Genomic DNA, 14,097 nt, shown 5'->3' with positions numbered 1-14,097 from the left:
GTCCTATTAAATACCTGCTTGAGATCCAGGGTGCAGTAAGATCCGCAAACTCTTCACTGACCTCCTCATTTGAAGTGGAAACTTCCTCTGCACAGGAAATAGGCTGACCCAAAAAAACACTGTGACTTACAGTTGATCCCCCATGACACAAACTTGCCGGAGGACCGCCTATGTGTGGGTTATGCTGAGTAAATCAGTGATAGCCTAAAACAAGTGGGTGTTGAGGTGCTTTGAACAGATGAAGTTATTTGTTTTGTGTGAGTGTCTGGGAAAGTCAGAGGAACTAGAGATATGCAGTGGGTAACCAGATGCATCACATGGCCATCTGGAGCAGTGGCTGGCATGGGGAGGACTAAATGAACAACAGAGAGGTTGAGTTTCTAAGCTAATTTTGAGTCCATCAAATTAGCATAAGCACCTGATTAAATAAGGCAGTGTGGGGGAGAGTCCGCGATTTAGAGGAGAGGGAGACATGAGAAAACTTCTGGCAAGATCTGCTCTTTCTGGGGGAGGTACATACCAGCACAGATGTTTGATGGGCAGAACTGCTGCAGGGCATAGGACAGTTCTCCAGGAAGTGACCCAGTTGAGCGCACTCGGTGCATCTTTCCTCACTGCATCTGCGAAGGCATTCCTCTGGAGAAAGCCCCTGACCCAGTAATCTCTTGTCTATCTTAGATGCAAGGGAAACTTGAGCATCAAGGTCAGAGGGCAGGTCAAAGGAGTTAACAAGTCTTTCACACATTCTGACAGTCCGTTAAAAAAGGCATCGACCAAGAGAGGTTGATTCCATCCACTATCTGCTGCCAGTGCTCTGAATGCAATAGCATAGTCAATTAGACTGTGCCTTTCCTGACACATGGCAACGAAGGCTTTAACTGCTTCACAACCAGGAGTGACAGTTCGAAAAATCTGAGTGAAAGTCTTCTCAAACAGGGGCAAAGCGTTGCAGATGTCTGAACGACAGGTCCACTCTGCCGTGGCCCAGGCTTTTGCTTGTCCAGACATGAGAAATGGCCCGCAGTCCCCAGACTCGCCAGAGAGTCTCTCTGGGCTTGACAGATGCACATGACATGGTTCAGAAGATGAAGGGGGATAGGCAGCGGGCTGAGGTTGTATCATGGGCAAGGTGACAGCTGCGAGGCATGGAAAATATATAAACATATAAAAATATCTATCTATCTATCTATCTATCTGTCTATCTATCTATCTATCTATCCATCTATCTATCTATCTATCCATCTATCTATCTATCCATCTATCTATCTATCCATTGTCTTCCACTTATTCCAGTTAAGGGTTGTGGGGGGTGGAGCCTATCCCAGTGGCTACAGGCGAGAGGCGGGGTTCACCCTGGATGAGTCGCCAGTCCATCACAGGGCCAACACATAGAGACAGACAACCATTCACACTCACAGTCACACCTACTGTCAATTTAGAGTATCAATCAGCCTTGTCCCCTCTTGATGTCTTTGGACTGTGGGAGGAAGCTGGAGTACCAGAGAGAACCCACACAGGAACAGGGAGAACATGGAGACTCACACAGAAAGATCCCGTGCTGGAGCCGTGACTCGAACCCGGAACCTTCTTGCTGTGCCGTGCCACCTCATATTATATATAGATAGATAGATAGATATCATGATTGTGGATGCTGACCTTAACTTTCATAAACAATTTTCTAATTTCTCTAATACTGTTTTTTATCATCTTAGAAATCATTCTAGATCTAGATCACTCATATTACAGTCATTCTGAAAAGCTGGTACATGCGTTAACGTTGAGTCGACTACACTCCTCCTTGATGAATTAACAAGTGAACACTTAATATAACTCCTGGTGCCCATTCCTAAAGGTAACACCTTGTATTCTGAGCAGCTACTTGTAGCCATTTGTTATTGAAATTAATTTTATGAAATATGTTTATAATTTTGGGTGGCACGGTGGTGCAGTGGTGAGCACTGGCGCCTCACAGCAAGAAGGTTCCAGGTTCATGGGATCTTTCTGTGTGGAGTTTGCATGTTTTCCCTGTGCCTGCGTTGGTTCTCTCTGGCTACTCCAGCATTTAAATCTTTAAATGCCAGCTTGTTAACAGTATGCAAATGAGTTGGGTAACACAAAAAATGAATTAAAGCTAATAAGGTCAATGGCAAGTTTGCTTCTTGGGGCAGGCTACAGTATCCAATATATTATAAATTTACCAACAACATTGATTTGAATGCTTTTTTATTTTTGGTGCAGAACCAGATTTTCATTTTAGCAGTTAAAGCCCCCTTACTGGAAAGGCGCTACAGAGGTGTGCACTATAACTGCTTCATGCACAATATAAGATGTACTCGTACTATCAACACCTTTGCTACTAGGAGAGGGTTCAAACCTCTCTTATGAGATACACTCAATGTGGAAAAACCCAAGCTCAGGCCAGCTGTATGGACTGTGGCCCGGCAGCGGTATCGCCGTTGTAATGCTACATAGCAGAAACAGTCGAGCTCCAAGGCAGAGCTGCTACCCACCTGCACTGCCATGCAAAGGTGCTGACACACAGCAGATCTTCCACAAGTCTGTGAAAGAGAACAATCACAATAAACTTAAAATCATACTATTTATTCATTCCTCATCTGAGGTTCTACTTTGTCTTTTAGCACATTTCTCTGCTACTAAAGGATGTGAAAGTGTTGATAAAAGGTTTGAAGACGAGGCCACGTGAAAAAGTTGTTTTTCCCATTTACTGGTCATGGATAGTTGAGCCCTGGAGCTGTCGTGTCTCTGAAGCAGAGTTTGAAGCAGTGATAATCGTGCTATTCATTATCAAGATGTGCAATGCACACATCAAACCCACTTCACACGTTCTGCTGTCATACAAGCAACATTTAGAGAAAATTGATATGTTGTTTGCCAGCTGGATTGCTGCTTTAATGCAGATGCCTGGAGACTGTTAGAAGCACTAGAGGCACAGTCGTGTGTTTGTCCAAAGGTTACCAAGCAACCTTCACTGCATTTCCTATCTTTACATAATGAGAGTGTTGCAGTGAATATGTGTGCATATTCTTCAGTTGGTGAAAAAAAATTGCTGTTGTGATTCATTCATTCATTTTCCACTTTGGTGCTTGTCATTTACAGTGAATTTAATGCGGTATATTTTATGTCTCAGTTTGCAGCACAAGGTAACCCCCCCCCCCCCCGCTCATCCTGTGATATTGCTAAATCATCTCTCCTTCAGCTATATACTGCATACAGCTTTTTACAAGGACTTACAGAAGTATCATATCAGCATTATGAGCCCCCACTGATGAAAAGCCTGCCTGTGCTTGGGATATGAATGAAATTTGTTGAGGCTCCATGCAGCCCCAATCTTTGTGCTACAATATAGAGAAATAATTCAAATAGCGATTAAGGGTTTCTGCACTGGACAGCAGCAAGCGCAGGCTGTGAATGGACAGAATTCTAGCAATGTCAGTGGGCATTTCCTCTTTCCTTTATCAGTCAGGTTAATTTGACATTCTCAAGGAAAAATGCTTGTGGTGAAATGCAAATAAATGTCTTGATTTGGCTGCAGTGTTGTTTGATTTGAAAGGTTTAAAACATGGTTTTGTACCACTTACAGCTCTGCTGACGTGTCGACCCGATGAGTTCCAGTGTGGTGATGGTTCTTGCATCCATGGTACCAAGCAGTGTAACAAAGTCCCCGACTGTCTGGACCACAGTGATGAATCTGGTTGTGTCAACGGTGGGTTCACCTGCCAGAGTCTTGTCTATTTAGTACAGTCCCATTGTATGAAGGGCCATGTGTTGTGTGATGTCACAGCTAGGGGGCAACTGGAGATATTTGCTCTCTTGGATTTCTGATTTTCTGAACCAGTTTGCAATGACTTGTGCAAATGTTCATGCAGTTTAGGTATTGATTTATCCCTTGCTTTTATGTTGCAGCCACCAAATGTGAGGGACCCCTGAAGTTTCAGTGTAAGAATGGAGAGTGTATCGATATCTCCAAAGTGTGTGACTCTGTCAAGGACTGCAAAGACCGATCAGATGAACCCAAGAAAGAGTGTGGTAAGAAGTTTTCCCCACTGTGGAGGTAACTCTGCCAATTACTAAGCAGAGCTGGGGCTTCATGTATCAATACTTGTGTGGATCTCATACTAAAAAAAACGGTGGTTGCAAGAATCCCGAAAGTTGCGAATGCAGAAAAAAAAATCCGGATGTATCAATCTGTGCGAGCGCCAGAATCCACGCACGTTTCCATGATGCATCCCAATCAGTGTGGAATTGAGCGCAGATGTCGGACTGACCGGGCCCTCCCCCGTTACACCCACCTATAAATACACAAAAATATTTAAATAGGGTCTCCGCTGTCTGCACTCGCAAAACAATGTCAAAGAAAAAGAGGTTCACGGCGTGGAGCTGGAGGTGCTGATCAGGGAGGTGGAGGAGAGACAGCAGATTTTGTTTGGCAGCCTGTCCAGTGGTGTCAGTATAAAGAAAAAAAACAAAAAAAAACGTTGTGAGTAGGATAAGGTGTGCAGGAGGGTGAACGCGGTGGGTTTGGAGCAATGAACCCCCGGGGCGATTAAAAAACAGTGGTGCAGACCTCAAGGTGGAGGTCAAGCAGCATATAGCTGCCCTCCGGAGGATTGCCGGCCAGACAGGTGGGGGTCAGGGAGAGGGGCACCTGACGGAGTTTGAGCAGCGGGTGGTGGCAGTCATGGGCAGCACCTCTGAAGGGGAATTGTCGCCGAGAGCCTGGAGGGTAAGTGGCAACTCTATTTCTTACGCAACATTTCCACATGCTTTGCCACAGATGTAAACGTAACAAATACACAGAATCAGACATTTAAATAAACCAATATGTTTAACAGAAATTGATCTGTTGGCCATGCCGCCGACATGCAGCACCCCTGCCGGCTTCCGCGCCAGCCCATCCGCCAGCTCAGAGTCAGCCGCCACGACCAGCGACATTCGGGCCAGCCCGTCCCCCAGCCCCAGCAACAGCACCAGGCCGACAAGCGGCAGACGGTCCTCCAGCCCACCCAGACCAAGTGGCGCATCCTCCGGCCCACACGGATCCAGTGGGAGGGTCCTCACACAGGCGGTCCTGCAGTCAAGAGGACATTATCAGGGGAATAACGGGGATCAGTGAGGGGCTCGACCACCTGATAAATGTTCTGGAACATTTCGTGAAAAAAATAAATTAATCTGGCTGCATGATTCGTGTAATCGCTTCTTACCCATTCACACTGTGGAAATGAAATTCTGGTGTGCGAGGACGGGCTGTCTGGCCGGGATCGGCGTCCATCACTCCAGCCTCTGTGTCATCTCGAAGGGGGACATGCTGCTCAGCCTGGGGGACGCCATGCAGGTTGGGCACATTGTGAAGGACGCCACATGCCATCACAATGCGGCGCACCTTTTCGGGGTGCTAGTACAGCACGCCCCCACTCTGGTCCAGACAGCGCCACCGACCCTTCAGCTGGCCGATGGTCCTCTCCACCACAGACATCACTGAGTACGGAAGTGGAGGTTGTTGTACCTCCACTCTCAGTCAGTGTGGGGGGTTGAGGAGAGGGGTCATCAGCCAGGTTCTCAGGGGGTAGCCACTGTCACCTGCAGTAAAAGCACAGTGTTGCACACTTTTGGTTTAAGTGACTGGTGCAAGTTAAGTTTCTTGAATATTATAATTAAGCTTTTACTCACCTAGTGGCGGTGGTGCAGAGGCTTGCACTGTCGCCTCACAGCAAGAAGGTTCCGGGTTTGAATCCCAGCTCTCTGTGGAGTCTCCATGTTCTCCCCGTGCCTGCGTGGGTTCTCTCTGGTACTCCGGCTTCTTCCCACCGTCCAAAGACATGCAATTGGGGTCTAGGCTGATTGATTCTCTAAACTGACCGTAGGTATGAATGTGAGTATGAATGGTTGTTTGTCTCTATGTGTTGGCCCTGAGATGGACTGGTGACCTGTCCAGGGTGAACCCCGCCCCTCGCCCATAGCCGGGATAGGCTCCAGCCCCCCAGCGACCCTTAACAGGAATAACCGGAAGACAATGGATGGATGGATTTACTCACCCAGCAGCCAGCTGTCCGTCACAGCACCTGCTTGCAGCCTCTTGGCTGTTGGACAGAATGTGCGGGTCGTGCGTTGAACCAGGCCACCCCGCGACAATGTTGAGCAGATTCATCTGCCCATCGCAGATTGATGGAGTGGAAACCCTTACGATGAACGTAAGTATATTCCTCATGGGAGGGCGCTTTTATGGCAACATGAGTGCAGTCACATTAGAGAAACCCGCTATTGCTGCAAATTGTGCTTCAATATTGGCCTGTTCAACCGCACGGTCAGGGAATTTAATGTACCTATGGGAGAGGCAGATGATCAGATCCAGCACCAAGAGCATGGCCCGGCTGAGGGTCGACTGGCTCACCCCGGAACGGTCCGCCATCTCTCGCTGGAAGGAGTCAGTGGCGAAGAAGCCGAGTGTGCTCAGCACCAGTGTAGGACGCTGGCACAGCTCGGTCCTGGCGGTTCTGCGCTGGAGCGCCGGTCGCAGCTCTTCACAAATTTGCAGGAAAATGGCCCGCGGTAGCCGGAACCAGCCACTCGTCATGTGGAGCAAGTCCTCCCGCTCCCTGAAATGTTGCTCCCGTCTTATTGCACCGTTTGCCACGTCCTCCAACAGCGCAAGTGCTGCCATTGTTGAAAGTTGCACACTCAGCACAATCGCGAAGGCTCTTTTATAGCTGCTTAAGTAATGCCAACAGCTGTTTGTGCTGATGGCTTTTTTGTGCCCGATATACAGAATGTGCGGTTGTCAAAGCATGTCAGTTACCAAAAACCGCCACACAGTGTCGCCAACGGACCAAAGTGCAGTCAACGCAAGAATCGGCTTTTCGCCAACTTCTACGGCACCTCTGGTGTTGGCGTGAAGCAACGAAAGAATCAACGAACTTTTCATGTTGATATATCTGAACGTGAGCGCCAATCCTGGCGTACGCAAGTTTTTCTTGCGTAAAAACCGTGTCGATACACGAGGCCACTGTTGTCTTTTGAGAGCACATATGCATATCTTTTGTAAATTGATTCAAGCGTTTTATTTAACAGAGTAAATGTGTTTGCAAACTACTAATTGCATCTTTCTCCCTCAAATTATATGTCTAAGGCTTCAGAGGCAAACTCAAATTAGCAGCAGCTGCTGTTGATCAGAATAAGAGCTTATGTGTGCTCATTACTACCAAACAGTAGAAGTCCTCCTCAGCTCTCCAATCCTGTCTCCATAAAACTTCAACTCTAAGCTTTTTACTGGCCAGAATTAACTGAAAGTAACATCTTGCTTAAGGGACTTGAGTGACCTTTTGCCTGTGAAGGCAATTTTGAGAGTGAAACAGGTAGGTTTGAGGGAATATGATGGAGAACTTCTCTTCTGTCCTCTCTTTCCTCTCTCCCCTTGTAGCTCCCCAAATATTCAGTCATACTTTTTTATAAAAACATCCATGGAAGTCAAATATGTCCAACCATTTATCAATTTCTACAAATGTATTCACTCCAGAATAAATATACATTCATAGTTCCATTCATAGCAAAGTGCATCCATATTCATCCTCCCTTCATACCCCATCATTCATGCGTAAGTTCATACACATTCATACCCAAGCATACATTCATGTTCCTGCTCCATTCAACCATTGCATACATTCCAAACTTCATTCGAACTTTTATAAAACATCCATGCACAAGTCAAATATGTCTAACCATATATTCATCCAGTGCTACAGGATGATTTAATCCTAAATAAATATACATTCAGTCCCAGATAAATGTACATTCATAACTCCATTCATACCCACACCTGCCTTCAACCTTAACATTACATTCCTTCCTACCTGCATTCAAACATATATACATCCCTTCATCTATTCAGCATTATATTCAATCCTAAGTAGATAGTGCTTTCATTTCTCCATTTATACCCATGCATTCAGCCAGTCATACCTTCCTTCTATCATATACATACTTTCCCTTTTTCTTATTTATGAGCTTGATTGAAAGAGGTGTAAATGAATGATTATACCTGTTGTGTTTGCACAGTGGAACCCTTTACCTCTCTCCTGAGTTCATCAGTGTATATTCAGAGGACAGGAAATGCGATGTGTCTGAGAAAATTGTCTCAGCCTTTCTTACTGTTGCCTGATCAAAGAGCTACTTACCCACACATACATACAGTACATACATCCATTTTCATACAGCATTACATTCAAGTAGACATTGCATTCATTTCTCTATTTATACCCATGCAATCAGTCAGTGTCACCTTTCAACCCTCATATGCATATTTTTCCCATTTCTCATTTATGAGCTTGATTTAAAGAGGTATAGGTATATATCAAGAAGTGGTTACACAAAACAAAGATGTTTGTATCTGTGTGCTCATGCAAATGATTTCCACCCCATTTCTTAACTGCACTATCAGTAAAAAAAAATCTCCTGAAACTGGCCTGAAGGAGGTGGAGGGAGAGGAGGAAAGATTTTTGTGAAAAAACTAGAGTGACCTCTAAATCATGGCTGTCCTTGATGGCTGCCAGGATGGAAAAAGCTGTTGACGATTTTAAAAGCACTTCTAATGGGGTAACTTGTAAATCTCCCAGCCCACCTCACAAGCCACGTTTACATGCAGACTTTTTCTTCATTCCGATTGAAATTATTCCGACTGAAGAGCTCGGGTCTACTGTTTACATGTGACGTGATCTATTCCGATCTGGTGTTTACATGTGCCACTTCATTTAATCGGAACCGTCGTTTTACGGCTGTGTCACATGCAGAGCGATGTAAACATCACGTGACTGATCAATGATGGAGGTCCATCATGTGATCAGCACAGTCGTTCCGATTGTGTTGACACATTTATTCAAGCAAAAGCTTGATACGAAGGCGCTTCTACTGGAAGCAAGGAAGAGGAGACGGCGTACAGAAGGGGGCCTTTTTGTTTTTATTTCGCAGTGTTGGCCCGTGCTGCCCGTTTTCGTTGAGCTTGACGTGGACTTTTTTGAACAGATCAGAATTTCTTTTTTTCCTACCGTCTAAGCATGTGATTCAGATCTTTAAGGGTTTCTATTGAAAATAAACTCTCCGCCGCGGACCAGTTCTGTACTGGGCCTCTTTATTCGGATTGAGGTGTTTATATGGAACATTTTGATTCGGTTTGGGCTTCTAATGTGATTCTAATTGTAATATTAGGCTCCATGTAAACCCAGCTACTGAGACAGGAATATGTTATTCCACACAGAGGAGTTTTCCTCTGTCTGCGGTAAGTCCAACTTTGTATTCACACCAAACGCGAATGCGAATGGTGTGCGAATGCGAATTTCACGGAGTATTTCCGACAACGTTTCTTTCCGCCATTTCACCATGAATATTCACAGAACTGTTGCATTGTACCTGCTGTGGAAGGCAGAAATAAAACTAAACGCCGTTGTATGTGGGTTAACAACACCATCTAGAAGTGAGCTCAGCTCGGTGAACCGAGCTCCTTCAGGTGCTCCGTCTGGATAACCGCTGCTTCAAACGGTATTTTCGGATGACGACTGGCCAGTTTGACGACCTGCTAACAAGGATCGGTGACAGAATGTCACCAATGGACACCAATTTATTCAACTGGGTCTTGTAATTTTGACACGTAGTGTCATATAGCACCGGGTTTCCACACATAGCCACAGTCAACTTGTCCGCCATCTTGTCAGTCACAGTCAGACAGTCACAGTCAGCCGTGACGTCGGGACATCCTCAACGCTGATTGGCTGTCTTGACGCAAATTTTTCGCCAAAGTTCAATATTTTCAACTTGCGCGAATGGCGAATATTTCACCTTGCGTTGAGTTTGAGTGCCCTACTGACCCTAGGAGCTATGCTGTTGGGGGCATTTTGCCCCTGGTAGATTCGACCAAGGCAGACTGGTCCTACTGTCACGTCCCCATGGTCACGGGCATGGGGGCGTGGCATCATTTGTGTGACTTCCTTCCCTTCTCAGGTTGGAGCTTTACGGGGCTGAGCTGCTAACTAATTGGGAGCACCTGGGCCTGGCGTCTCCCAGCTATAAAGCAGGTGGCCAACCTGGCCGGCTGGCTCTCGCGCACTCCTCCTGGCCCACGTCGGAGCGATGGTTGCATTTCTTGAGTTATGTCTTGTTTAGTTTCCTGCATCCATCACACCGCACACATACACCCCCTGTACACTCATGCACACACTCGCACTCACCACTGACACTACTGATAACCACACTCCATTGTACGTTATGGTTTGCCTTGTTTTGATTTTGCGTTATTAAGAATACATTATTAGTCGTGTGTCACATTGACTCAGAGTCTCCCTCCTTCGATGTCACGATCTCTGAGCCGGGTTGTAACACGAGGTGAAGGGCTGGACAAAGAACGGTTCAAAAGACCTCTCATGCAAGTAACACCAAGGAGTTTATGTACACGCGGGGGCCTTGGCTGTCTGATCCCCAGGCATGGAAGCTGGCTTTTGGGACATGGAAAGTTACCTCTCTGACAGGGAAGGAGCCAGAGCTGGTGGAAGAGGTTGAGCGTTGCCGGCAAGATATAGTTGGCCTCACCTCGACTCACAGCTCCAGGTCCGGAACCCAAGTCCTTGAGAGGGGTTGGACTCTTTCTTTCGCTGGAGTTGTTCCGGGTGAGAGGCGGAGCGCTGGGGTGGACTTTTAGATCATCCCCAGACTCTCTGCCTGTACGTTGGGGTTTACCCCGGTGGACGAAAGGGTTGCTTCCCTTAGGGTCGGGGGAACAGGTCCCGACTGTGGTCTGCACTTATGCGCCTGACACTAGTGCAAAGTACCCACCTTTTTGGAGTCCTTGGGAAGGGTACTGGATGGTGCCCCGACTGGGGACTCCATTGTCCTGCTGGGAGACTTCAGCGCTCACCTGGGCAATGACAGTGTGACCTAGAATGGCATGATTGGGAGGAACGGCAGGCCTGACCTGAACCCGAGTGGTGTGCAGTTATTGGACTTATGTGCAAGCCGCAGTTTGTCCATAAATAACGCCCATATTCAAATGTAAGGATGCCCAGCAGTGCACATGGCACCAGGACATCCTAGGATGCAGGTCTATGATTGATTTTATTGTTGTATCATCTGACCTGCGACTGCATGTTCTGGAATCCAACCAACACGTACTCCACGGAGGAGACAGAGTTTGGGGAATACTTGAGGGGGGTGGGGTCATCCAATCTCCGGGCCAGAAGTCCCAGAGGCAGTTAAACAACTCCGCGGTGGCAGAGAGAGAGGGGTGGATGGGATCCATCCTGGGTATCTCAAGGCTTTGGCCGTCTTGGTTGACACGTCTCTGCAACATTGCGTGGACATCGTGGGCGGTGCCTTTGGAATGGCAGACCGGGGTGGTGGTCCCCATTTTTAAGAAAGGGGACCAGAGGGTGTTTTCCAACTATTGGAGGATCACACTCCTCAGCCTCCCTGGAAAGGTCTACGCCAGGGTACTGGAGAGGAGGGTCAAGGCGATAGTGGAACCTCAGATTGAGGAGCAGTAATGTCGTTTTCATCCTGGCTGTGGAACCATGGATCAGTGCTTCACCCTCTCTAGGGTGCTGGAGGGGGCATGGGAGTTTGCCCAACCAGTCCACATGTGTTTTGTGGATCTAGAGAAGGCTCATGACCGTGTTCCCAGGAGCGCCCTGTGGGGGGTACTCCGGGAGTATGGGGTGGATGGCCCCTTACAAAGGGCGGTTCAGTCTTTCTACCGGAGGCATGAGAGTCTGGTTTGTGTGCCCCTGCGTGACAATACAATGTTTGATGATATCACAAGCTCTTCCACAAAGCAATGTTGATTTTATTTGATTCAGAGGCCTGTAATTGATAATCTATGACAATACAATACATGTCCAAAATAAATAAATCTGACTATGCAGCTGTGGTAAACATAAAGCATGCATGCCTTAGGAATTTCAAAATAGGCACATCAAAGTTTGTCGTTGGATTTTTCATTGATTCTGTTGTAGCTTTGGTCATTAAATCAACAAATCAAAATAGTATGAGGTATTCTTACACTGTTAGGGCATCAATCATTAAATGCTTTTTAACTGTTTCGGGACATTTTAAGCCCTCAATTGAGTAAGTTATAAGAAATACTCAATAGGTATCAGGACCAAGGAGTCACACCACCATGAGGATTTGCTTCCTGGCAGTTAGACTACGCTGAGGTGAATTCCCAAGTTGTGGGAACAAATTTGGGAGTAAGAATGTTTTTACTAATGAGGCCCACTGAATATAGTGCAAGGCTCTGGCATGACCTTTGTGGAGAAGTAAAGCATTCATTTAGTGAAAATACCAACTTCAACCTTTCACCTGAGTGAAACTCTATATTGGCGTTAGTGAATGTTATAAATCTCTTAAAAATATAGAATGCATGTCGTTATGAACGAACCTGATTGACAAGGAAAGACTCTCGAAAAAGATAACTCTTTAAGACCCTCCAGATAAGTTATATGATACGTTACACCAAAGCTTGAGCAGCTGCCAATAAGTAACTCATTTGTCAAAACAAATAAAGCTCACTGCTATTGATGAATGTGTTAAATTAGATTTTGTTGGACATAAAGAAAATTATGAATTCATCATCTTGTATTGTGGGATATGGTGTCCCTTGCACTTAAATGTATTTTCTCTTTATCATTTCCGTTCAGCTGTAAGACATTCATTGTGCAGTCATGTATACTTGTTAATATAGAAGCCTGACTCCTACTGAAGTAAGTGTTGGAGGGATTTATTGTCACTCACTCAACTACCTTACATGATTCATTCCAATACTTAATTTTTTAGTCCAAAGCCAACATGGAGAGTAAATTGTGCTGAAAAACTCTATAAATTATTCATCAGTCTCATCTCTCTGTACACTTGAAGGGGAAAAGCTTTCGGAGGTGAAAGACAATATGTTGATATGTACCTAGTAACGGTGGCCCAATTGTGCAGTGATTAGCACTGTTGCCTCACAGCAAGAAGGTTCCGGGTTTGAGTCTCGGCTCGGGCACGGGATCTTTCTGTGTGGAGTAAGCATGTTCTCCCTGTACCTGCGTGAGTTCTCTCGGGGTACTCTGGCTTCCTCCCACAGTCGAATGGCATGCAAGACAGAACTAGGTAATCAGATCATCTAAAGTGACCGTAGGTGTTGCTGTGAGAGCAAATGGTTGTCTATACCAGTTGGCCCTGTGATGGACCGGCAACCCATCCAGGGTTTACCCCACCTCCCGCCCGAATGCAGTTGGGATAGGCTAAGTATAATCCTTAACAGGGTAATCAAATTCAAATTCAAAATGCTTTATTTAGTCATCGTCATCGTAGTCGTCCTCCGCTTTATCCGGTGGGTCCGGGTCGCGGGGGCAGCAGCCTCAGCAAGGAAGCCCAGACTGTCCTCTCCCCAGCTACTTCCACTAGCTCTTCCGGGGGAATCCTGAGGCGTTCCCTGGCCAGCTGAGAGATATAATCCCTCCAGCGTGTCCTGGGTCAGCCTCGGGGCCTCCTCCCGGTTGGGCATGCCGAGAACACCTCCCGAGGGAGGCGTCCAGGAGGCATCCTCAACAGATGCCCTAACCACCTCAACTGACTCCTCTCAACATGGAGGAGCAGGGGCTACTCATTTCGGCCGCTTTTATTCGTGATCTCGTTCTTTCAGTCATTACCCAAAGCTCATGACCATAGGTGAGGGTTGGAACGTAGGTTGACCGGTAAATCGAGAGCCTCGCCTTCTGGCTTAGCTCCTTCTTCACCACAATGGACTGGTTTAGCACCCACATCACGGCGGATGCCACCCCAATCCACCTGTCAATCTCCTGCTCCATCCTACCCTCACTCGTGAACAAGACCCCGAGATACTTAAACTCCTCCACCTGAGGTAGGACCTCCGCCCCGACCTGGAGTGGGCAAACCACCCTTTTCCAGTGGAGGACCATGGCCTCAGACTTGGAGGTGCTGATTCTCCAGCCACATCCCATTTGGCTGCAAACTGTCATGGCCCGATGGCGCTAAGAGGACCACGTCATCCGCAAACAGCAGATACGACACCCTCCACCACCTGGCTTCGCATAGAAATTC

General features: G+C 46.7%; 1 protein-coding gene across 4 annotated transcripts in view; it reads left to right on the top strand.

The window, feature by feature from the left end:
• LOC147261198 (low-density lipoprotein receptor-related protein 8-like) overlaps positions 1–14,097 on the top strand; it is a 132,844-nt gene that overhangs the window by 93,065 nt on the left and 25,682 nt on the right. For all 4 annotated transcript variants that reach the window (XM_086203128.1, XM_086203126.1, XM_086203127.1 and 1 more), the window contains 2 exons: positions 3,602–3,724; positions 3,925–4,047. In XM_086203128.1, coding sequence (XP_086059254.1) covers positions 3,602–3,724; positions 3,925–4,047 — 246 coding nt within the window. The remainder of the gene's footprint in view (positions 1–3,601; positions 3,725–3,924; positions 4,048–14,097) is intronic.

Source organism: Aulostomus chinensis, chromosome 5 (genome assembly GCF_037954235.1).
Source record: "Aulostomus chinensis isolate RoL2024-O1b breed Wild chromosome 5, RoL_Achi_v1.0, whole genome shotgun sequence".
NCBI lineage: Eukaryota > Metazoa > Chordata > Actinopteri > Syngnathiformes > Aulostomidae > Aulostomus > Aulostomus chinensis.
This window is presented reverse-complemented; position numbering and strand designations above follow the sequence as displayed.